Below are 25850 nucleotides of genomic sequence, written 5' to 3'. Positions count from 1 at the left end.
AATAGATGACCATGTTGCCACGCTACAAATGTTCTGGATCAGTTCTTGGGCCAGGAATGCTGCGGAGGACTCGTGCTCTCGTGGAATGACCTGTTAACATTTGGGCTGGCATATTTGCCAAGTCATAACAAGCCCTGATCTATGAAGTGATCCACAAAGAAATGCTTTGAGAAGAAACACCTAGCTCTTTCATTCTATCTGCTATTGCTATGAAGAGCTGAGTTATTTTCCTAAACTGTTTAGTGCTTTCAACATAAAAGGCCAAGGCACGCATGACATCCAGCAAATGCAGTCTGCACTCCCAACTGTGTGGTTTTGAGTAGAAAACCAGGAGGAATATGTCCTATTTGCATGGAAATGGGAAACAACCTTTGGAAGGAAAGCTGGGTGAGGACAAAATTGAACCTTACCCTTGAAGAAAGGTGTATAGGGAGGTTCCAACATAAGAGATTTGAGCTCAGACACCCTCCTGGCTGAAGTTATAGCCATCAGGAAGGCCATCTTCCAGGAAAGACAGAGGAGTGAGCAAGTTGCCACAGGCTCAAATGGCGATCCCATCTGTACAAGGTTAAGGACCCATTGGGGAACTGGCTGGCATGTATGAGGGTACAGTCTGTCCAGGCCCTTCAGAAAACATCCACCCAAGGGGTTAGCAAAGACCAGGGATGGCAGTCAAGTGGACCTTAACTGGTGACACTGATAGACCCTGTTGTTTCAGATGTAACAGATAATCCAGGTTAGTAGGCACTGGTGACAATATGGGTAGGATATCCTTCTGAGTTGCCCAAACTGAAAATCTCTTTCACTTAGCTAAGTAAGTGGCCCTTGTGGAGGGTTTTCTGCTATTAAGGAGGACTTCTCTAACTGATTCTGAGCATGCTAGCTCCAGAGGGTTCAGTCATGGAGCTTCCATGCTGTGAGGTGAAGGGACTCCAGATTGGGATGTTGGAATGTGCTGTGCTGTTGAGTGATCAGGTCCAGAAGTAGGGGCAGAGTGATCAGGGTTTCCACTGAGAGGTCGGGGAGTGTGGTGTACCAGTGCTGACAAGGCCAGGCTGGGGCTATCAGAATCATGCTGGACTTTTCCTGCCTGATCTTCAGCAGGACTTTGTGGATGAGCAAAGTAGGTGGGATGGCGTAGAACAGTTGACCCGCCCATGGAATAAGAAAGGCATCCGCAATGGACCAAGGCTGTGATTCTGGAAAGAGCAGGACTGCAGGCATTTCCTGTTGAGCTCTGTGGTGAATAAGTCCACGCGGGAAATTCCCCAGCAATGGAAGATGCTGCTTAACACAACCAGCCGGATCAACCACTTGTGACTGAGGAAGGATCTGCTGAGGTTGTTGGCCAAGACGTTCTGAGCTCCAGGGAGGATGTTTCCAGGTGTATCAATCGGGTGATGCAGAAGTCCCACAGTCTGAGGGCTTCCTGGCACAGGGGACAGGATCATGCTCCCCCCTGTCTATTTATATAAAACATTGCTGTTGTACTGTCTGTCGTACCCCCTTTCCTTCCAGGTGACCTTGGAAAGCCTGACAGACCAGGCATACTGCTCTCAGCTCTCTTACATTGATGTGCAGTAGGAATTCTGTGTGGGAGTGTAGCAAGGCACTGTGGCCTTCCTTGGAGCCTGGACCCGAGGAAGGGTCACAACACACCTGCTGGGCAGATCAGGGCCCTGCAGGCCAAATACCCTGGGAGCCGAGGGTGGAGCCAGGACAGGAAAGGGAAGTATAAAAGGCTGGCCTAGCAGCTCAGTCAGGGGAAAGCTGCTGCCGGAGAAGGTTGTGCCTTCCCCGAGGCTGTGGTCTGGGCCTGACCCATGCCCCACAGCTATGCAGAACAAACACCCCACCGACTGGAGCCTCCAAGGCCTGCCCAGGCTGCCAGGTCCTAGTGACTGGGAAGGGCTGCCAGGCCCTAGTAGCTGGGAAGAGCTACCCGAGACCACTGACTGGGAGAAGCCCCCCGAGGTCGGCCCTGACCTAGAGGAGCTGCCCGTTGCCGGGGACTCACTGGAGCTGCCTGAGCCTGGTGTGCTGGAGGACCCACCCGGACCATGACCTGGAGAAGCTGCCATCTGCTGACGGCCCCGAGGAGTTCCCGGATCTGCTGCCGGCTGATGATGAGGGACTTAGTGGGACTCCCGCTAGCTGTCTACCCCAGCGACTCAGAGGAAGACCCCTGGCTCCAGGTACCTGGGTTCAGGGTGGGAGGAAGTAGCCCAGGGACAGCCGAATATAATTTGGCTGAGTCTGTGGTCAAACCAGTCAGCATGTTGCAGCTGGAGCCTCGCTGACTCAGTGGCAAACCACTTTGCCACTGACAGGGCCTTGGGCTGGGACGCAGTGGAGTCAGGTGGGCCTGCGTCCGCCTTCCCCCTTCCCTAGCCACCCCAGGAGTGCTTGGCTCCTTTGAACCTGCCTGCCAGAGAATATCAAGCTTGCCAGCCCTGCCTGCCTGAAGCCCGAGGGCTATAGACCACTTTACCTGCCCTGCCCTGGCAGAGGGCAGGGGCTACAGACTGCTTACCAGCCCCACCCTGCTTGAGGGCCGGGGGCTATAGACAGCTTTGCCGTGCCTGCTCCACTTGAGTGCCGGGGCTACAGACTGTGGATAGCCAGCCTCGCCTGAGGGCTGGGGATAAAGACTCATAACCTGCTAGCTTTTTCCCCTTAAAGCAAGGCGCTGTGGCATTCCTTGGAGCCTGGACCCGAGGAAGGTTGCGATGTCCCTGCTGGGCCATGTCGGCAGCCTACAGGGACCAATATCCTTGGGTCCTGAGCTCCCCTAGGTGAGCTCCCCAGTCCATCACCAAAGCATCCATCACTAGACACAGTGAGGGGTGAGGTGCAAAGAAAGGTACTCCTGCACATACCATGCGTGGGTTGTGCCACCAGTCTAGGGTCTCTAACGCTGAAGGGGGAAGCGAGACAACTCTGCCTATGTTGAAGGCAGGCAAAGACCCCAACAAGCTCGGTGCTAATTATGACATCACTAGACACAGTGAGGGGTGAGGTGCAGAGAAAGGTACTCCTGCACATACCATGCGTGGGGTTGTGCCACCAGTCTAGGGTCTCTAACGCTGAAGGGGGAAGCGAGACAACTCTGCCTATGTTGAAGGCAGGCAAAGACCCCAACAAGCTGGGTGCTAACTATGCTTATCCTAAGAACCAAAACAACTAACAGTACGTTAACTATTTACAAGTACTTAGAGAAATTTCACTTGGGAAGGGCTTGCAAAGCAAGAGAAGCAATTTTCCAGAGGTGGAGGGTCGGCAGGGCCCTTTTTACAGTGCCATGAGGGCACAATTTCAGGGGGCACTAGAGCCGACCCTACAGATATCACTAAGGGAAAACCTTCTGGCGAACTGTGCATGTGGCATGCACACACCTACTTGGAAAAGACATGAGCAAGTACTCGAAGAAGAACTAATTACATAGTCTCTAGTGCTGATGCACAACAGCAAACTGTAGCCAGGTTTATCAGACAAAATTCGCCCATTTACTTATAAGCACACTGTAACTTTTATGCAGCAAGGAGGGAACAGATCAACACTGTCAACCTCACAGGTAAATCTTCATTCTAAGTGGCTCTGCTTAAAGGATGTAAGGATGACAGTTGCTAAATTCAGCAGCTCTCAGGCTTTCCTCTTTAACCTCAAAATGCTTCCCAAAGCTTACCTCGGCACAAAACTGATAAAACCGGATGAAGAAAATATTGGACAAAACTTGCTGTTATCAACACAGGGCTTGCTTGCGGCCTGTGATCCTATATGGTTGAGATTGTTCCCACTACTTCTTACTGAAGAATAGGAGACATTTTCTGATGGTTCCAAACCCAAACTAGTAGCAATGGCACATGCATTGCAGCATTGGGCAGAGAGAGAAGAGTTGAGAAGAATCTTAGAGCTATTGTGTGGGAATATACACCTCTGCAATTATATAATCCAAGTGACTCAGGTGGACAAAAACCTTTATCAAGGGTAGAAGACGACTAGTAGTGACAAGTAGCCAGTGACTTGTCTGGATCTATAGTTTCTTGCTAAAAAATGAATTCTGGTTAAAATTACTTATATAGAAAACAAAGAGAGCGAGCTGTGGGGATATATAAACACACTTAATTTAACATTGCAGCAGGAAGCAGGTGGGACAGGGGAGAGAGTAGAGCAGGAAACCCTAGAAGGGCCTGGGCAGAAGCTAAACAGTGGGGGGAGGACAGGGAAGGAGAGAGAGGAGACTGACCAGCTTCAAGCAGTACAGCTATTCCCCAACGGAATGGGAATAACTATACTGATATACAGTATAACTGTATCTACACAAGGGCTTGTACTAGGACAACTGTATCAGTAAACAAACAAAAATCACACAAATCCCCAGCGGACATAGTTATGCCATTATAACTTTCAATTGGAGACCAGGCCTTGGAGATTCAGTTGGAAAACAGGCTGATAGGTCAAATGTTTGGGACTAATTAAAAAGAAACCAACAAAGCCCAAGAAGAGCTGGAAACCAGAGATGAGAGATTCCACAAAGAATAATGTGATAAATACAAATACAGAACTGGAAAGATGTACTTTTCTGTATGTTTTAAATAAGCAGGGCACCTAATATGTTTTATTTAAAGGGGAAAAATAAATAGAAAACTAACTACAAAGAAAAGACAAAGCAAGATTTTCAAGGAGAAGTGTTTCTGACAATTTTCAGACTAATAGGGAAAAATTCTCATTATTTGACACAAGTCTTCACACTTTTCTAATAGATTTTATCATCATCATCATCATCATCCGAAGGGGGAAAAATCAAGCATAAAAGCAGTTGGTTTCTCCAGACACTGCAAGACACAGGTGTTATTGCTGTCCATAGTGTATTTACAGTGCTTGCCAAAAATCTCCATTCCTACCCAATGTTTCAGTGATTTTTTGTTTTATTTGTATCCTGTGGGATAGAGAATAACCTTCCTTGATTGTGGCAACTGATTGACTCAGCTGGTGATGCAGAATATAAAATAAGAATTGAAAAGAGCATGTGGAAAAGTATGCAGGTTGAAGGTGAGACAGTGGCTGTCTCTGTCACAGTGAATGCATGTAGAGTAGCAGCACCAGCTGGGTCCTGTCAATTGCTATGTCAGCTTAACAATAACAAAAAATACAACTTTTTCCTCCTATTTCCAGGATTTCAGAAAAGGACCTCAGCTACATAACACTTCAAAATGTTCTCTGGCAGTCAAGACAAACAGGAGGAAAAGTTATGAATGGAGTGGAGGGGCAAAGAGGGTAGGAAAGAGGTTGTGTTCTGCTTTAAGCACTAATGTGAAAGAGGAACATAGGCACTGTCATACTGGATCAGACTAGCGGTCCATCTAGTCCAGTATCCTGTCTTCAACAGTGGCCCAATACCTGATGCTTCAGAGAAGAAAGCCTGCAGTGGACAGTTGTGGGAAAGCTTCCTCCTGACCTTCAGCACTTACAGGTTAGCTTATACCCTGAAGCCTGAGGATTTATACCCCTTTCAAAGGTCTTAGTTTTTATTTTTAATATGTCCTTCTATAGCTCTGGATATGTTTGTTATCCACATAAATGTCTAATCCTATTTTGAATCCTGCTATGCTCTTGGTCTCAATGATATGTTGTGGCAAATTGTTCACTTTGTGAAAAAGTATTTCTTTATATAACCTGTTAGTATTTTCCATCTTTGCATTTGTCACCTTTCAATTTCATTGAATGCTTTCATAATAAGAGAGTGAATAGAAATTCCCAGTCTACCTTCTCAGTACTATTCAGTATTTTGTTTACTTTGATCACAGCTCTTCTTTGTTTTCTCGCTAAGATAAACAATCTCAAATTTTTAAATCTCTCTTCATGTGAGAGCTTTTCCATGCCCCAGTCATTCTCACTGGCCATCTCTGAACTCTCTACGAATCTGCTATCTCCTTTTTGTGATGGGGTGATCAGATTTCAACACAGTATTCTAAGGATTGACCTCGACCAGCGAACACATTTGAAACACTTCTGTCTTTGTCTAAACTAAGTGCTAATTGCTGCTTAAAAAGCATTTGACATGTTAACCAACAAGTTTGCTAAATACACGTAATTTTCCTAGCCTCGACTAGCCCTTTGAGCTTGTAGACCCAATTTTGTTTCTGCTTTAAATATGTTGATTTAGAAATTGATGTAGTTTAAACTGGTTCAACCTCTAGTGTGGATGCAGTTACTGGTATAAAGAGGATTAAACTTGATATAACTTACCTCTATACAATTATAATTGCAGCTATACTAAGGATTGTATTGATTGAGGTATATTAGCATAAAATCACTACCTAACTGAAATAGTTAAAATTAGTACAACAATTATGTGTGGAGCAGTCCTTAGTGTTTGTCACCCCAATTTTTTTTTCTTAAATTCTCCCACTGATGTAATTCCATCATGGGTAGCAAACAACTAGGGCGTAGCCAGAAGTGATTTTTTGGCAAGGCCAGTGGTTGACACAGGTTGGCTGGCTGAAAATCAAGTGCTTCCTGAACTTCCAGCTTTTGGTCACATGACTGGAAGCAGGAAGTTCGGGAAGCAACTGGCCGAGGAACTAAGCTTTCCGACACTCCAGTTGCCAAGGAAGCTTAAGTGGAGCGTCAGCAGCAGAACTTCCGCAACCAATTGGGTGGGTTTGCTTTCCGCAACCCATCGCTAACCATGCGGAACTTCAACTTCTTGATATTTGTTGAGGCGATGCAGGTCCAAGATGGAATCAGAAAGTAATGGGAGTAGAACCCTTTCCTTCTCAGTTCTTGGGAAACTTCCTCTACAGCCCCCCACCGGTGGGAAGGCTTGAACCTCCTGGACAAGAAGTTGCTCATGAGAAGGGTCCCTAAAGAAGGACAGGGTGGGGGGGTGAGGAGGAGGAATGGAAACAAACTGGAGGATGTACCCTAATACTATGGAGCTTAGTACCCACTGGTCTGATGTTATAGCAGTCCAGGCAGGAAGGTAGGATTAAAGGCGGTCCAAAAATAAAGGGGCTGTTGGATCCTGGGTAAAGTCCCGGGCAAACCTTCTAAAGGCCTGCCTACCCACGGGACGGTAATGGCTAGAGCCTGATTGGAATGTGGCAGTGGGAGGTTGGCCCTGGAGACGCTTATAACCGCAGCCTTTCTTCCTATAGGGCTCGTTCCTACTCTGGCTCACAAATCTCTGAGGCTGTTGGGACCTGAAATGTTTTCTGGGGGCCAAAGGAGTATAGAGGCCCAAGGAACACAGTGTGGCCCTGGAGTCCTTCAAACTATAGAGCTTGATGTCCTTCTGTTCTGAGAACAGGGCTGCACTGTCAAAAGGGAGGTCTTGAATTGACTGTTGGATCTCAGAGAACAGGTTGGATGACAGAAGCTATGAGGCCCTTCTCATCTAGACAGCCAATGCCATTGTCCTGGCAGCCAAGTCAGCTGCATCAAAGGCTGCTTGAAGAGAGGCTCAGGCTACTGCTTTGCCTTCCTCCAATATGGCCGTAAATTCATCTCGACTCCTGGGTAGGCAGTCCGCAAACATGGCCACAGATTGCCATACGTTATAGTCATATCTCCCCAACAGAGCTTGCTGGTTTGATATGTGTAGATGCAGGCTGGCAGTAGAATAAACTAAAGGTCAAGCCTCTTTGCATCTTAATTTTTCAGCGTTGAACTTGCCTGTCCTTGTCTGTCTCTCTTGTTGGCAGCTGATATCACCAATGGGGTATGAATACGAGTATCCAAAGCCCTTGGCAGGAACTTTTTCTCATATATATGTAGGGGGCAGAGAAGATGAGGTCGGCCACAAGGCTTTGACGAATTTCACGACTCCTTCATGACTGGGAGGGCCACTTCAGATGGGGCCACTGCCACCAGGATGTCAAAGAGTGCATCAGTGGGCTCCTTCAGCTCCTCCACCTCTAAACCCAAGTTTGAGGCTACCCACTTGAGTAGCTCTTGGTGTGCTCTAAAGTCATCCTGCAGGACCGTAGTCGAGGGCCTCGCCACTTCTTCATCCAGCGAGGAAGAGGATGGGGCCAGTAAGGATGGAGGAATTGGTTCTTCCCTGGCTGGAGTAGTCTTGTCCAAGGCTACTGCTGGTACCTCCGCACCTTGGTCCAATCCCTCGTCTAGGTCAAGTGCTGGGCATGACACCACTGCTGATTGTCTCTCTGATGCCCCAGACAGTGAGTGCTGCAAGTGTGATCCTGGGGCAGGAGGGAACCTCCTGGGGTTACAATTACCCATTACCCCAGCAGCCAAGGGCCCATTGGTGGGCCTGCGGAAAAACCTGCAACAAGAGAATGGTTTGCTTGGCTCCTGGATAGGGCTTTTTCTTCACCCTCCAAGTCTGAGGAGGAATCCTTTCTTGGTGACTATTGCTTCCACTTCCCCACTGTATTGGGAGGTGCAGTGCCTGGGCTCCAGAGAGCTGTACCAGGGTTCTGCAGCACCATGTGTCCAGAGACCGGCAATGATGTTCTGGGGATCGGTAGCAGCATTACAGAGACCAGTGCCGAAGCTCCAGGGACTTGTGATGGGGGTCCACAGGGACCACTGGCAAGATACCAGTGATTGGTGTGGAGCCAGGGAGTTGGGGATTGCTGCGGGCCCCCATCGCAGGCTTGCCTCTGGACAAGCCTGCAGACAACAGTACTGATGAGGGGTCTTGGTGCAGATCTCCCCCTTCCCAAGGTGTTGGCAGCACAGGGAATGACAGCAGATCCTTGGCCACCTGAAATGCCTCAGGCGTGGACAGTACCATGAGGTGCCAGGTGCCCCTTCTGCTCCTGAGAGTTGGTGGTGGGTCCTGGGTCGGAGATGGAACGCTGAGGGGTGAGGCTGTTGCTGACCCGAGTTCCGGGAAAGACAAGCGGCCCGGTGTGAGTCTCGACTCGTCCCCTGTTCCCTTGTCCTTCTTTGCTGTCAGGGAGCACCCTCTTAGACATCGGAGATGGGAATCGGTGCCAGTAGAAGACTGGTGACAAAAGGGCATTCCGAGCCAAGTCTGAACGGCTCAGCTCGGAGGCTGGTCTAAGAGCCAACTCTATTAGAAGCGCTGCTAATCTAATGTCCTGTTCTTTTTCAGTGCGTGGTCTGAACCCTTTACAGATTCTGCACTTAACTCGCATGTGAGTCTCTCCAATGCACTTCAGCCAGTTCTGATGGGGATCGCTCACAGGATCATGGGTTTTTTGCATGATACACCCAGTTTGAAGCCAGAAGATCAGGGCATAGACTCATAGATTCTAAGGTCAGAAGGGGCCATGATGAACCCAAATATAGCGATTAGTTAAACTCTGAGCATGTGGGTAAGGCTCACCAGCCAAACACCTGGGAAGAACTCTGTAGTAACTCAGAACCCACCCTATCTAATATCCCATCACAGGCTACTGCGAATATTTACCGCTAATAGTCAAAGATCAGTTAATTGCCAAATTAGACTGTTCCATCAGACCACCCCCTCCATAAACGTATCAAGCTCAGTCTTGAAGCCAGGTCATTTTTTTGCCTCCACTACTCCCCTTGGAAGGCTGTTCCAGAACTTCACTCCACTGATGGTCAGAAACCTTTGTCTAATTTCAAATCTAAACTTCATGATAGCCCGTTTATATCCATTAGTTCTTTCGTCCACATTGTCGCTGAACTTAAATAATTCTTCTCCCTCTCTGGTATTTATCTCTCTGATGTATTTATAGAGAGCAATCATATCTCCCCTCAGCCTTCTTTTGGTTAGGCTAAAGAAGCCAAACTCTTTGAGTCTCCTTTTGTAAGACAGGTTTTCCATTCCTCGGATCATCTTAATAGTCCTTCTCTGCACCTGTTCCAGTTTGAATTAATCTTTCTTAAACATGGGTGACTAGAACTGCACACAGTATTCCAGATGTGGTCTTACCAGTGCCTTGTATAATCGTACGAACACCTTCCTATCTCTACTGGAAATACCTCGCCTGATACATCCTAGGATTGCATTAGGTTTTTTTTTTTTTTTTTTTTTTTTTTACAGCCACATCACATTGGTGTCTGACAGTCATCCTGTGATCAACCAATATGCCCAAATCCTTCTCCTTCTCTGTCACTTCCAATTGATACCTCACCAGTTTATAGAAATTTTTTTTGTTAGTCCCTAAATGCATGACCTTGCACTTTACACTATTAAATTTCATCCTATTTCTATTATTCCAGTTTACAAGATCATCCAGATCTTCTTGTATGATATCCCAATCCTTCTCTGTATTGGCTATACCTCCCAACTTTGTATCATCCGCAAATTTTTATTAGCACACTCCCACTTTTTGTGCCAAGGTCAGTAATAAATATGTTAAATAAGATTGGTCCCAAGACCCATCCCTGAGGAACTGCACTAGTAACCTCCCTCCAGCCTGACAGTTCACCTTTCAATATGACCTGTATAGTCTCCCCTTTAACAAGTTCCTTATCCACCTATCAATTTTCATATTAATCCTCATCTTTTCCAATTTAACTAATAATTCCCCATGTGGAACCATATCAAATGCCTTACTGAAATCTAGGTAAGTTAGATCCACTGTGTTCCCTTTGTCTATCTTCTCAAAGAAGGAGCTCAGGTTGGTCTAGCATGATCTACCTTTTGTAAAGCCATGTTGTATTTTGTCCTCATTACCATTAATCTCAATTACCATCTCAACTACCATTAAGTAGTCCTTAACTACTTTCTCTTTCAATTTTTTTTTTCAAGACCTTGCATACTACTGAGGTCAAACTAACAGGCCTATAACTAGCCAGATGGTTTTTTTCCCTTTCTTAAAAATAGGAACTATGTTCGCAATTCTCTAGTCATATGGTACAACCCCTGAGTTTTCAGATTCATTAAAAATCCTTGCTAATGGGTTTGCTCTGTCCTGGGGGCTACATCCCCCATGGGACTACATCTTCATAATTACTAATAAACTAAGCTAACTAATTATGTACAATTATATACAACTATATACACTGTGACTATAGAGTTTGCCAAGGCAAGAGGACATTCCATCACTGTCTCGGGCAGCAAGAAGGAACTGAGAAGGATGGGAATTAGCGGCATCCGTTATACCAGAGCATGTGTGCGCGAATCCAGAGGGCGCTAGAGCTGGCCCTACAGATACCACTAAGGGAAAAAATCTCCAGAACCAGTGCATCTGGCGCACACACAACTGACATGGAATTGATATGAGCAAGCTCTCGAAGAAGAAAGTGAAGTTGTTATAGACACACTGTTAAAGACGCGTACATTGGCTCTCACCGTTTCATAATCATAGCTATTTAGGGCCTGATCCTACACCAGTCAAGTCAACCGTGTGCATAATTTTGCCACTGGATGGAACAGAAGCAGAATTGGGTTTTACAGTGTATTTCTGTTCCTTAATATTCATGAAAAGCCCATTCTTGCAAGCTTCTGAAAGCCCACAGTCAATGGGAGTAGAGGAGTCTGAGCACCGCACAGGATTGGGGCAAAAGGATGCTCAATATGCTCAAACATCCAATGTGTTTTTTGGGATTTGAGAATGCTCAGCATATCACACGATCACTCAGCACCTTGCAAGATCGAGCCCAAAATGATGTTGACTAACATATGCTGGCTAGCATATATATATACACACCACATTAATAATATGTATTATTCATACTATATATCTATCTATCTATATATAGATATATATAGTGACAGGGTCAGACCTGATGGCTACAGGAGAGTAGTGGAGGGTATCTATATTAGCCCCAGGATCAACAAATCCCTGTTCCCTGGGTGATCCAGCTGGAGCTACTCCAGGGCAATTAGGCCAATGAGGCTAGCTGAGGCCAATCAAGGAGCTTGCCCAAGCAGTCAAAAGCCTCCCTGCTAGGCAGATGGGAGCAGCTGACAGGGAGTTAAGAGGAGGAACAGAGCGGAGAAGTGCAGAGCTGCTACAGGGCTTAGAGAAAATGCTGTTGTCACCACAACCCAAAAGGTACCAGAGGCAAGGGGGGCACCCGTCCAGACACAGCCAGGGATCCTAGGCACACAGACCTGAGGGAGAACCCATCGCCCCTGGTTCCAGGAAGCAGACCATGAGCAGTGGGGCCGAAGACAGGCGACCCAGGGAAGGGAGTAGCTCATGGACTGAGCAGTTTTGAGACTACTCCACACAGGGTCCCTGGGTCCAGGCCCGGGGCAGAGGGTGGTACCGGCCCCCACCCCCGCTCCCACCCAGGCATATCGCCAGCCTAGCTGAAGAGGGCGCAGGACCCACGAGAGGGCAGAACAGGCCGCCCTTGCCACAATATTTTATATATATATATATATATATATATATATATATATATATATATATATATAAAATGTAATGTGTATTGAGCACCAATAACGTTAAACACAAATAATGTAACAGTGATATAGCCTAAACTGGCCTATACCATACTTCTGCTCACTTATGCTAAGTATCTCATAATACCTTGCATTAGCTGATGTAAGTTTTGGCTTAAGTAGACAGGGAAATGGTCAGTATCAGGATATATAATTGTTTCCTCATAGCAACAAAAAAGGAGTTACCCTAACAAACCTAGGGGGTGTCTTCATGACCCTTAGTACCTGAAATGCATGGGTTCAGAAGAAAAGAAAAAGGAGTACAACATGGTACCAGAAACAAACAAGGTAAAAAGCTGATAATTGAATCCAGTTTCAGGTGACATGTACAGTACCTTTTATGGGTAAACAAGTAGGGTATAAAAAGATGACTTGAGGGATGTAACTGTAGGGAGCACACCTTCTATGGAAGGAGAATGTAAAACTGCTGATCAGGACTGCTTTTTGGAAATTGGTATAATATAGAACCTTTTTCCCTGTGCCATATTAATAAACCTGACTGGCATTGGTTATTTGGTCTCTTGAGAATATTTCATAACGAACTAATGAACCAAAGTGTGGTCAAACAATCGACTATGCAATTTATCAACAACGCATAGGCACAACTTGCGCCAGGCTGCTCTTGGTTAGAGGTGACCTATCAACTGTTTCCTTTACATCAATTATGTCACGCCAAAAACTTCTGGATGAAATTGACAGGAGTTAAAATTACACATGTGCTTAAGCACATTGCTGAATTGTGGCCTTAATTGTTATATTTAATTTTAAAGCACTCATAACTAAGCATACCCATTATACTTTGCATCCTTTTATTACTTTAAACAACTACCAGCTAGTAATGTGCTACATTACTTTCTGTTGAGTTCAACAAATTTATTTTCATTGTGAATCCTGATTGAATGTCTTCAGAATCATGTTGTTTCCCTGGTGAGAGAGTGTAATCCTGCTATCTTGTTAGATGGAAAATCATCTATGAAAGTCCATTCCAAATAAAATCCCTGCCAAAATATTTCTCTTTTCCTTTGGACAGTTGTCTTTCTGATACTTTAATAGTAATAAGTCTCTACATATGCTTATACTAGCCTTGGCAAAGAGAAGAGGTATCTGTCTGAAAATCAGATTAAACAGGGAGCTCCTCAATCTCAGCCTGACTGGAAGTTCTGAATAGTTTTTTTATTGCATATGGAAGAGACACTCCAGAGAGTCAGTTATATTGCTTAGGTTGTAGCAAGAACTATGCGCACAGTGTGCATTTATCTCAGTAGATAATTTTAAGACAAAAGTAATTACTTTAATAGGTTTGGCAGCTTAAGACTTCAATTATGCATCAATGAGTCCTAAGAAATGCATTAACAGAAGGACTGTTCCATGGAAATAATACAGATATGGTTTGTTATGGTCTATTCTGATCATAAACAATTTCCGTATGGAAAGCAGAAATGTTCCAACTAGTGCTGCAATATTTCAAGTCTCACTCCCCCACCATCTCCAGCAGGCTATACTGATGTATTTTATCTACAGACATTAGTCATAACTACACCTACTGTCTGTAATTGGGTGCCATCCATCAGATTGGAAAGTTTAAAATTAAGTGATTTTCCTGGAAATCATTTTTCAGCAGCACCATTTGATCCACTGTAGTTAAAGATATGTGAGCGATACATTCTGTTTCACAGTATTTTGTATAAAGTTGTTGTAGGTTTCCTCTGCGCTTAAAATTGGTATACAAGATCTAGGCTGGGGAACAAAGTTTTTTCCAAAGACAAGAGTTTTCAATTGTCATTTTTAAACAGCAACATCAGAAACATATTTTATTCAAACAACTGTCATAACATATAGTTTGCATGGCAGGGCACAACAAACTCGAAAAACATGACTATCACTCATTTGTAAAAAGCACACTCTATGTCAGTAAATATGTCTTTACTCAAAGGGTCTGTAATTAGGTAAATAATTAGGTAAATCTATAGCTTTCAAAGTTCCTAAATGTGGCACATAGTGTATGTACTATATTCACACAAGGCTAGATGAGCTGTTAGGGACAGTGCATAGCTGTGCACACCCCAAGAAGAGCCCTGAGAAGGAGATGTGTGTGTATGGGTTGGGAAAAGTAATTTACTGCAGATCTTTCCCATTGCAGATTCTTTCCTTCCTTCCTTCCTTCAAACCACCTCAGCTCTGCTGGGTGCGGTGCTGAGAAACCAAATCCGCACCTACTTTATTCCGCCCCTTTCTGCTAACTTGCTCATAGGGGTAAGCAGCCATGCAGCCTCTGCTCTCCCTCCATCTTCTGAGCCATGATGTGGAGAGTAACTCAGGAAGGCTGGGTTAGATCTTATTCTCCTGTATGGCCATATCACGCTGGGTCACAGAACAGAGTATTTTGAAATAAGCTAAAACAGTTTCAAAACTCACCTGCCTACCAGTATTTATATCTGTCCAGGTTTGCATTTTGTGCCTATCAGCATACTACCTAAGCACTCAATACGAATTACGACATGAATTCTCATACACTTCTGTGACAGATTCGTTTTGTATTCTAGCTATTCTTTCAGACCTTTATTGATATCAATTTATTGTCCAGCCTACATGTAATCGTTCCCCCTGAATGCATGTTTTTAATGCTACTAGCTCCTGGGGCTCAAACCTAGAAACTCTTAATCATGTGAACGTTAGTCAGGCTAGTTATCCCCATCCACTTAAGTAAGCACTACTCATATGAATAAGGGTTTGCAGGATCAGGCCCTTAAACTCTGTCCTAAAAAGGCAGAAGGAAATGTGTAAAGGAAATTCATTTCTGTGACCTAGACACTAAATTATGGAACAAAATAGAATATAAAGGAACCCAATGAGGTTTGCATTTCATAGGAGAGTATGGACTGAGAAATCTCTGCCCATTCAATTCCACGTAACTTGGAATGTGAGAGTACAGATCCTATGACTTCAGAGCATAGCTAAGCTTAAAGCTGGCATTTATAATGCTTTTGGACAGGAAGGAATTATTTTTGGCCTTTTTCATTGATCTCAGCAGAACATAGAGGTGGCATTGTAGGCACCTCACAGCCTTGATAATGTGCTATATTCCTACAGTCTTTGCCAGCATGCACTAGTCATGACTAGCCAGGAAGCATTGCTTATAGAACTTGTATTTCAAAGCATAGCATCACGTGACAGGACAACTCTGCTTGACCAGTGCTATGATGTCACAATTTGAAAAGCTACTTTTTTCAGGAGAAAGTAACAAGTTGGTAACGCATAACCGAGGGCTCTTTGAGCAACACAGTAAACTGGGCTTTTCAGGATATACCCATGGCTAACTGGAATTAGATACAGAATTTAAAGCAGTATTTTTAGATCTCACTGTTAATTCTGACTTGTTACACATAAAATTCTGTTAGTGCCTTTCTAGCACAGTAGAGAAGGTGCCCTAAACATACTTTGTCCACTCTGCAGGGGGGCGCTCTCTGTATGCGGTGGTTATTTTTCCTGTTCTGTGGTGTAGGTAGAAGAAAGGTGATAGCTGGCATCATAGAATACACAACAATCAGGTCACTAGACCTAGCATTTACCTCATATTCCTCTTTGAATCCATAGCCCTCTGCACATTTCATTTGTGTGATATGCTGCAGCAAGTCAGCCACACGGATGGCTGGATGAAGCTGTCCGGTCTGGTACGGCACATCTACTGGATCTCGCTTCTTATAGGTGTGTGACTGGACCAAGCTGCTTGTGTCACTGGCCATCGTGTGGGTTTCATCTGGGAAAAGAAAACCAGACAATATACCAGGTTGTTTCCACTTATTAAAAGTATAAAATACATTGATTTCTGCAAGGATGGTTTTGACATCATCAACTGTAATAAAACCACTGTTTATGAGGGCTGTGATAGAAAAAAAGCAAATCCATTTAGTAAATTATCCAGGGAGATTTCAAGACTAATTGGAATGAGGTGAAGTCCATGTTTCTACAATGAAAGCATTGCAGAACAGTCCAAACTATATATTGTTTTAAATAAATAAATAAATAAATATTGTTTTAAACACTAACTGATTACAAACAATATTTAAATTATTTAGGCATTCGGTTCTAAACTGTAGAGAAGTTTCATCTTGAAACTTCATCAAGTCCCACTGAAAAAAAATAGGACTTGTATTCTTCTTAGATTAGTGAACTATTAGATTTTGCACTGTGAATTCAGAACAAATGTTTGGTGTGAGCAAAATAAAAAATGCATAGAATGGATTATGGTTCATTAAGCTAGGACTGCAATGAAAATGTAGATCTGATACAACACTTTGAAACAAAATACAAGAGGACAAATGAAAGGAGTCATCTGCTCAGGGTGAATGTTTTGATTGGCTGTTTAGCATGCTGTAGAATCAACAACTTCACAATATATCATGGGCCATCACATTAGGCATAAAATGTTATATGTCAACTGACATGCAAGCCAACACACAACAGAACCCACTGGGTTGCTCAAAATTTTTATGAAACACACACTCTCCCACCCCCTCCGCACCTCTTTGATGGGGCAAATGGGCAACTTACCATTTATTGGCACTTTTAAGAAGAACCATATCAGGAGAAAAAAGAGGAGGAGAAAAAGGAAACAGGGCATAAGCAACAGTACTACATTAATAATTACAGGTAATTTTATGTTTGTAATTTAACTTTTACAGTTTGGTATCCTGGCTGAGCCACTGATTATGTGAAAGAGGGCACAATTCAAGAAGCAATATCACTTTCCCCTTGTTTTCATGGAGTTTTTAATTTGTTTAATACTTGACAAGAAAAAACCCAAAAGCCTGACGGCAAAATATCATAATAAATATTTTCTTCGCTGAAAAAAATAAAATAAAAATAAAGACCAAAATAGTAATTTTGTATTTCTCAAAGAGTATTTGTTTAGTTAACTGAAATAACAAAAATGTTGTTTTAATTTGGCCAAAATACTCTGCAATGCCTTCACACTAACCATGGGAAATGGTTAATGAAATTAGCATATTGTAAAAATGACTGCGATGTAAAATGTGTTATAAAAGGGGACTGCTAAATTACTATGATTTCCATATTCTTGAGTTAAATTCATTATAGTATAGAGCTACCAATATTTTTTTAGAAAAGGCCCCAGATCTCACACAAACACCAAAAATGCTACAACTGCTCATTAAGGGCCAATTTCTGATCTTGGTTATACCAGTGTAAATTAAAAGTTACTTCACTGAAGTCAATGGAGTTACAATCAGTTTACACTGATGAAACTTAGATTAAATGTGGTCCTTAGTGAATAGTTTCAAATGTGAACAATGCACCTAAACCTAAATTTAAAATAATATGTAGCAATATGGACATGAATATGGATATTTCACTATGTCTCCTGCCACTTTACTAACCTCATCCAATTTAATGGAAAACTGTTTTATATTTTTAATAATTAAATTTGGCTACTTTTGCCTAACATGCAGTAAAACTGTAACGCAAAGCACCTTGGGATGCATGGCATGAAAGGCGATATACATGTGTAGTTACAGCATGTTGTTGTTGAAATGGCACCTGAATACTACAAGGTGGCTAAGACACAAAAGACAAAAAAAAAGTGTAGAAGTTGATTGTATGATTTTTTTTTTCTTTTTAAAATTTATGTAGAGTTAGATTGTAGGTTTTATTTTTGTTCAAACTAAGGTATCATCATCACTCTGAAACTCTTACTAAATATTCAGACTGCAAATCTTATCAAATGTCAGCATTTCTGGGCTGTGAAACTGAGACAGTCTAGCCCATAAGCTTCTCATTCCAGTTGGCTTCTCTGTGGAGCAAATGGAACGTTCATTCCTCACTCCCTCCCTCTGCCTCCTCTAGCTACTACCCTATCAAGATTAAAACTATTATGCTATGTTTGGGGCTGATCTTTTAAAGTTACTTTAAACACAAAGTTTTTGATCCATGGGTTGGATGGCACAATATGAATACACCAGAAATACAGTATTTGCCATCTTCTTGCTTTACCTTTGAAAGTTATAGCAAGACAGAAAATCTCAAATGTAGCAGTCAATTGCTTTTACCAGCTGACATGGTGGTTATTTAGTTTATCTGGTGACTATAGTTATTGATCCCTATTCTATTATCCAGTTCCAATGTATTTGTCCAGCACTGGGTAAGAACTGTTAAAATGCATATTTAGTCAGTGTTTATTTGAACTGTGAGAGTTGCAGATATCTGCAAGACCAATGAAGTATCTGGGTTGAGTTACTTTTCTTTTCTTTTGTTACTTTACTTTTTTTTCCTTTCTTTTGAGTTTTGTTCCGAACACAGGAGGACAGGCAGGCACTACCTGCCATTTCCTGACCAGTTGCTTCTCTTTGAGCATTAATTTAGGCATACACAACCCGGTAATACTAAGGGCTTGTTTGTCAAGCTTTCACTTAAATTATTAGGCTAAACATGAAAGCTTCTCTCAATTGCTTGAAAATTACTGAATATTGAATCATTGAGAAGTCAGATTGTTGCCATTTGCTTTATTTAAAAAGTTTCCTATTAACTCAGCCAAATGTTTTCAATAGGTTGAGAAGATGCTAACTAGCATGTTGCGTCTAAGTCTCCTCTCATAACGTTTTGAAAAGTATAAGCACGTTTTGACCCCTTTAGTAGATACCGAGCTGAAAAGCAAAACTTTGCAATAATCACATCATACTACCACCTTCCCACTAGGGTCATGTAGAACAGCTCAACTGATTCCAACTAGAGGTTTGACCCTGCAATCCTTATGTCCTGAAAACTCCCACTGGATATGCAAGGACTGCAGGATCGGGCATCACTTGCAGTAAGAAGCCAGCCATTCATGTATTAAAATATATGGACTGCAAAAATGGGCCAGATTCTCATCTGTGTTGCTCTACTGATTGAAGTAGTGTTGCTCTGATTTAGACCAGCTAAATCTCTAGCCCATTCATGTATGTATGCAGCTTTCTGATGATTAGTTTTGTTTGAATGGAACACCAATCATAAAGGGATACTTAACCTTTAATATGTAAGGCAACAAAAATATGTATTTTCTACAGTGAAATAATGGGTGCACTTCTGAGAAGCGTAAGCACAGATTGCTTAGCAGACAGTAATGCACACATTAGTTAGCTATCTCAACTTCTCTCTTGCAGCTTCAGAGGAGGAGATTTTGTCCCGCAAAGTGCATCTTTGTTTGATATCAGAATTGTTTGCTTAAATATTATTTCTCATTAGAGAAACCTAACAAATATTTATCATCATCATTAGGGTCCAACAAATTATTTAAAAAGTATCTGAGAATCCATTTGCAAAATTTATCATAATCCTGATAAAAATCTCTAAATTTTTCTCCTGGTAACAAAGCTTTTCTTCCTGACCACCCACAAGGTCAGAACATCTACTGGATGAGCTGCTGAATGAATGGAAAGCACACAAAGGAATCTAAAATCTCAGACAGTTAAAAGGCTCTGCAAATTTCAATTTGCATGCAGATTATTACATTGTTACAGTGACTACCATTGCATTCTCCCCGATGTACACAAAGTATAAAAATGCACAGGATTTTTCCTTTGCATATCATATTTAAATGAGCTTTCCTAATTAACTCTCCACAACAATGATTTTGCTGCATTAGTTTTTCAGAAATCACATTCCTAAATTGCAGCTCCCTGTAACTGTCACTTAACTATACTTAATTTCTTTTACCTCAATGCAACTATTTAAAGCCAGAAAATGACATGGAGGTATTATATTTTACATACAAATTCATAGTGATTTGGAGAAAACGGAAGAGGAAGAAAAAATATGTATTGTAAAGATAAAACCACTGTGAAGACAGAGCTAAAGAAGCATCATAACTCAGGTTAGAATTCTTGCTACAGTGCATTGTTATACCTTTATTTAATTTTTTTAGAAAAAATCATTTTAAATTAAGATTAGTAAGGAAGTACAAATCATAACACAGTTTTGTTACTTATTCATTGCAAATGCAATAGCGTCTCATGCTAATTTTATTATAACAGCTTGGAAATGCCATTTCCCTTCATTCTCTTTATATTGTACGAATAGGAGGTTTTTTCCACATATATTCCTAGTGGAAACATTTCATACTATTTCATCCTATAGTGCCACCATTTTATTCATTTTTGTGACACCTGACACATAATAAATCGTATTATTATAAATTGCCATGTTGTCATTTTGCTGTTCAAAACAACATCTCTGAAACTTCACTGTGACAGGCATGTCAGAAAACTGTGTGGTGTTGTAAAAAGAAATGATAGCTGGCTGATACATGGCCAAAGCTTTATTTTGACTGATTTTCTACATCATCCTTAATTGGGAAAATATTATTTTTACTAAAGTGACATCTTCAGTTCACAGATAAAACTGAAAACAATGAGAAACCAATTTAATTGCCATGATAATCAAATTCTTTTGTGTCATTCCAAATACATGCATAAACATTTCCTCACTAAACCACTTGTTAAAACAATTTTTCTCTTTTCTCCCCCAACTTGCACCATGACAGTAGGAATCCAGTCCAATGACTGTCCTGAGCATTCTCATTGCAGAAAAGCTCCCCCTCCCAAAATCCTAATGGTCTAATGTGTCTTAGATATTACGTTCTGTAACCCAGAGCTGCACCTTTCTAAATTATTTCTGCAATAAACTTTGATAAAGGGAAATGTTCTCACCTAAAATTGCAGTTGGCACAAATGGATCTGTCATACATCATAAGCAGGTCAATGCAGAAAGGTAAAAAGAGAGAGAACAGTAAATGATTGATAAATGACCCCCAATTTTCCTGCAGAAAGCCACAGTAAGCAACTAGTCATAATGTGTAAAAATGTATAAAGCTCCTATGGCAGTGGATAATAAAAACAACAATATACATTTTGATTTCTAGGGAGGGAAATTTTGGTGCACTGCATTATGAAGGGATGAAACACAGACAAAAAACTGGTTACCTGGGTAATAAGAATTAGGCACTGTTGTGCTCAATGTGTTAGTTTTCATTGTAAATGAAGAGGGTGAGGATACAGCTGTAAAGAGAAGAAAATCTAGTCAGTGTCAATAAAGAGAAACTTAGCTGTTTCAGATTGGTAATATAAGCATATGAAATTGATTTAATTTAGGGCCTGATCCTGATCCCTTTGAAGGCAATGGAAGAACACTCCCAATGATTTAAATGGAAGGAGATCTGAAGAAAAGTATGCTGGGTAATTACTAGAACGGATTAGCTAATATGGACAAATTTTCTGAAAATAATTTTGATCAGATAAAGCAATTTGACCATTGTGAAGTTTTCCACTGATAGCTAGTATATTTTTATATTCTGAAGGTAAGTCGGAATGTAGATCCTCAAATAAGGAAGCAACAATGACAGCATTTATTGTTGACAGTAGCTCTGAGAATTAATAAGGTTACCTAACAATATTGCAAATAGGATAGCCAAATATTCTTCTACAGTTCATTTCTTTTCTCTGCTGTACTGCTAATTGTTCAGATAGATTGGTAACATGTATGCATACAGTATTGTGTCCTGAATATTATTCTTCTCTCTGATGGTGGTTTTCAACCAGTGATTCACATTTCAGTATTGGTATTTAAACACTGGTAATTTTTATAAGAGAGTTAAATGAAACAATCTGAGCTGAGTTAATTCATAGACTCATAGGGTACGCCTACGCTGCCGGGGCTACAGGAATTGATGCAACGGGATCAACTGAGTGGGCTGTGGAGACGCCGGTCAACGCCATTAAGCCACCCCCTCGAAAGGAGTAAGGTTGCGTTGACCAGAGGGCATCTCCCATCAATGCAGCGCAGTGGAGATGCAGCGGTATAGCAACATAAATAAGTCAATGGAAGATATGCAAGCAACATTATATGTTATGACAAGTTTGAGTTTAAGGTTCATCCTCAGTGAGTGTAATATGTCACAGTTCCATTGACTTCAACTGAGCCATAACAATTTACAAACGTTGAGGATCTGGCACCAAGAACTTATTGCTTCCGACTCTGTAAAAAGTGCTTTTGCTTTTGTGACCATCTAACAAGGCCACAGCAAAAATAAAGATACAGCCAAATCTTGATCCCCTTACTCCCATGAGTAAAGTTTAGTGTACGAGACCTGGTGGTGGTGACCTGTGATATACAGGAGGTCAGATTAGATGATCTGATGGTCCCTTCTGGCCTTAAACTCTACAACTAATCTAAGAGACTGCAATGGGCTAGTCTTATGAGTAAATCAACTAGGATTGGATCCTCAAAAAAGGGTTATTTAAAAGCAAGTGCTAAACAGTGTAAATTAACATCTAACTACTTGGAACCTCATACTATCGAGAGAGGTCTCATTGCATACATCTAGTAGAAAGTGTCTGCATGATTGAGGTCTTTAAAGATAAAATCTTAAGCATATTATTAAAAAGCAGAAACAACTCCTCATATAGTGTTGTTATTACAAGAAATCAAATTAAAACTTAGTTAAATTGGCAAACTGTGCAAAAAAAAGCGGTATGCAAAAAAAAAAAAAAAGGGATTTTTGTTTAAGCTTTTTGCTGGTTACTCCATGTAAACATTTTTGGTTCCCTTTGTTCTTCCTGTTCAGCAGTTGTGAAAATGACTGTTCGATTGTAGGCATGGTCCTTGTACTATTATTATACCCAAACCAAGTTCTGCAGGTGAGTAACAATTTTAATGTGTGAAATTTCACTCCCCAAAATTTCATTTTCAGGATGTATCACAAACATGAAACATTCAGAGAATTGCCTATCAAACTCCACACTGATTAATTCCACTCAGCTCTTTCTCTGCACTAGTGTTATCTAGCATTAGCATTACTAGTGAGATAGCGTTATCCAGCACCTGATAACATTGATAAACTGAGTTTTGGGATAATTAAAGATACTAAGTTATGAAATTACAAAATAAATGTTGCCTAAAATGGGGGGTGAGGGATGTGGGGGCAGCATGAAGGATATAAAACTTTCAGCACAATAAACAGATGGGAAAATGCAATTCCACACCTGCTGCTGCAATGTCTCTACTCTTCATGTGGAAGAAAAGGAAAGACAGAAAAGCTCAATTATCCTTATTATTTTTAAAGAAGTCTATTCTTGATGTCTAACAGTCCTACTCATTAGAATACATGCTGTGATGTGCTCCACAGTAGGAGATACTGGATCCCATGGACTTTCCACAAATGAATAACGCGTCCGCTGAATTGATTGGGTAATGAGAAGTATTTTGAAAACCATTTCCACCCGCCTTCCTCTTCAAAAATAAGAGACTGCTGCATCCCCAAGCATTTTGAACTTACATCTTCCATTTAGATTGTGTGTGTCCATGAAAGAGAAAGCTTCGTCACAGTTGGTGCCTTGCTCTGTGTAGCTTTTATCCATTGAATTCACCATCACTGTCATTTCCTGCCGTGTACTACTCAATGTCTCTTTCCGCTTTTTAGCCAATTTTCTTAAGTAATGAACATTGGGGGGGGAGGGAGAGAAGAAAACTCAGTAAGCACACAACTGATGTTTTTAGATGAGTTTTACACTTTGAAAATATGTTATGGAATAACTTATTACAATCACTACTGTTTTTTCAGACAATTTTAATCAATTTAACACTTATTAAATATAATCTGCTAATCAAGGGCCAGCTTCTGATACCCTTACCTATGTAGAATAGTATCTGATTCCATGAAATTTGGTTCAAATTCCCTATGGCATGCTGACAAAAACAGTTTCTGAAAAAAGGGGAGATACTTTGGTCCCAAATGTTTTCTGACTTGTTTTTAAACAATATTTTACAGAAAAAAGTCACATATATAACAGATACATAGAAATTTAGAGCTCCTTCAACATTATAATCTCTATTTTTCAGGTTTTATTATTCTCTAAAGATTTAGAAAATATTAAGAAATCATTGCCCTGTGAAACTGAAAATCTTGACACAACCCTAACTATGGCCTGGAGAGTGCACCACCGCAATAAACAGACAACTACTGAAAAGTTTTCTATTTGTTTTTAAGGATGCAGCAGGGTAGGCAGGGGAGTGGGTAGCTCTCCTTCTACAGGTCCTCTCTAATCCCAAACCACTAGTGCACAGACCTTCTTCCTGGCCACAGTGCTTTCTCCAACTATCCAGGCTGGGACCTGAATCCCTAGCCGAGATATTGACAATGAGAGTGTCCAAATTTGACCTCTGCACTTTCATTCATAAACCATATTTCTCTTTTTTTCTGTGTCACCCGGAACAATGGGAAATGCTCCTGTCCAAGAACACACAAAACCAGGTCTCCAGTGGGAGAGTTCCCTGCCTCTCTACTTCTATGCAGGCTTTGAAATGTGCAGATGATTTTGGTCTACAAGATAGAAGAATAGTTGAGTTCCCTCCATCTATCAATTATAATGACCTTTTTAGATAATCTCAGTGATCTTCCTTTCCCCATCACCAGAGTTGTGAGCATTATCCATCTCCCCTTAACTGCTGCCAATGTCCCAAATTCAGCCCTTTTATATAGAATTCTTGTATGGTGAGTAATTGTTGGACCACGAGACTGTCTCAGTTTTTTGAAGTTTCCTAGAGAAGCCATGCAATATGACTGTCCTGGACTGCATTCCAGTGGTACGGATCCATATCTGCAAACCTATAATCACCAGCATGGACAAATATAGGACTCTGGTTACTCAACAGCATTATAAAAAGAGATTTGATTGATAGTGTACATCTTAATTATCTGCCATTCTATAAAGAGTCCTTTGTTTTAGACTGAAATTTGTATTCTTCCCCCAAAAAGTTAAAGTTCTCACTTGTATTATTGTTTTGACAGCAGAACCTGAGATCCCACCACAGGTTAGATAATCTTCCCTGAGAATGAATCCAACACATTATCATCTTCTTGCAATAACATTTTCTCAGTGCTTCATTTTAAGTTTTTGTCCCATATTTAGAGTATAGCATTAAGAGGTACTGTACAGTTATTATCATAAAAACTTTCTGAATCTAATGCTGGAATCGAGGTTATGTGGTAAAACATCAAAGCTGAAAAACAAGGTTACTTACAAGGTAACTGATGTTCTTTGAGATGTGTTGCTCATGTCTATTCCACTATAGGTGAGTGCATGCCATTGTGCATGGTTCCCGGAACTTTTTTCCCCTTAGCAGACTCCGTAGGGCCAGCTCTGGTGCCCCCTGGATTCCCACGCAGATGCCATGGTATATGAGGCACTGCCGGCCCTATGCCCCCTCAGTCTCTTCTTTCTGCCAACTCTGGCAGCGGTGATGGGGGTGGGTTGTGGAATGGACACGAGCAACACATCTTGAAGAACATCAGTTACTGGTAAGTAACCTTGTTTTCTTCTTCAAGTGATTGCTCATGCCCATTCCACTATAGGTGACTAACAAGCATATCTTGGAGGTGGGTAGAAGTTACTAGTGAGCTGTCCTCAGTACAGCTCTGCCGAATCCCACATCCTCTCTT

General features: G+C 41.7%; 1 protein-coding gene across 4 annotated transcripts in view; it reads right to left on the bottom strand.

Moving 5' to 3' along the window:
* Positions 1-25850, bottom strand: part of PTPRM (protein tyrosine phosphatase receptor type M) — a 655839-nt gene that overhangs the window by 103627 nt on the left and 526362 nt on the right. For 2 of the 4 annotated variants that reach the window (XM_067547610.1, XM_067547618.1), the window contains 4 exons: positions 23688-23839; positions 21337-21411; positions 21064-21090; positions 15931-16118 (listed from right to left, as the gene is read on the bottom strand). In XM_067547610.1, the coding sequence (XP_067403711.1) occupies positions 15931-16118; positions 21064-21090; positions 21337-21411; positions 23688-23839 (442 nt within the window). The remainder of the gene's footprint in view (positions 1-15930; positions 16119-21063; positions 21091-21336; positions 21412-23687; positions 23840-25850) is intronic. The other 2 variants (XM_067547612.1, XM_067547627.1) reach the window with 1 other exon arrangement.

The sequence above is a fragment of the Emydura macquarii genome, unplaced genomic scaffold (genome assembly GCF_026122565.2).
Source record: "Emydura macquarii macquarii isolate MOO-44397 ecotype Brisbane River unplaced genomic scaffold, CSIRO-AGI_Emac_v2 contig_212, whole genome shotgun sequence".
Classification (NCBI taxonomy): Eukaryota; Metazoa; Chordata; order Testudines; family Chelidae; genus Emydura; species Emydura macquarii.
This window is presented reverse-complemented; position numbering and strand designations above follow the sequence as displayed.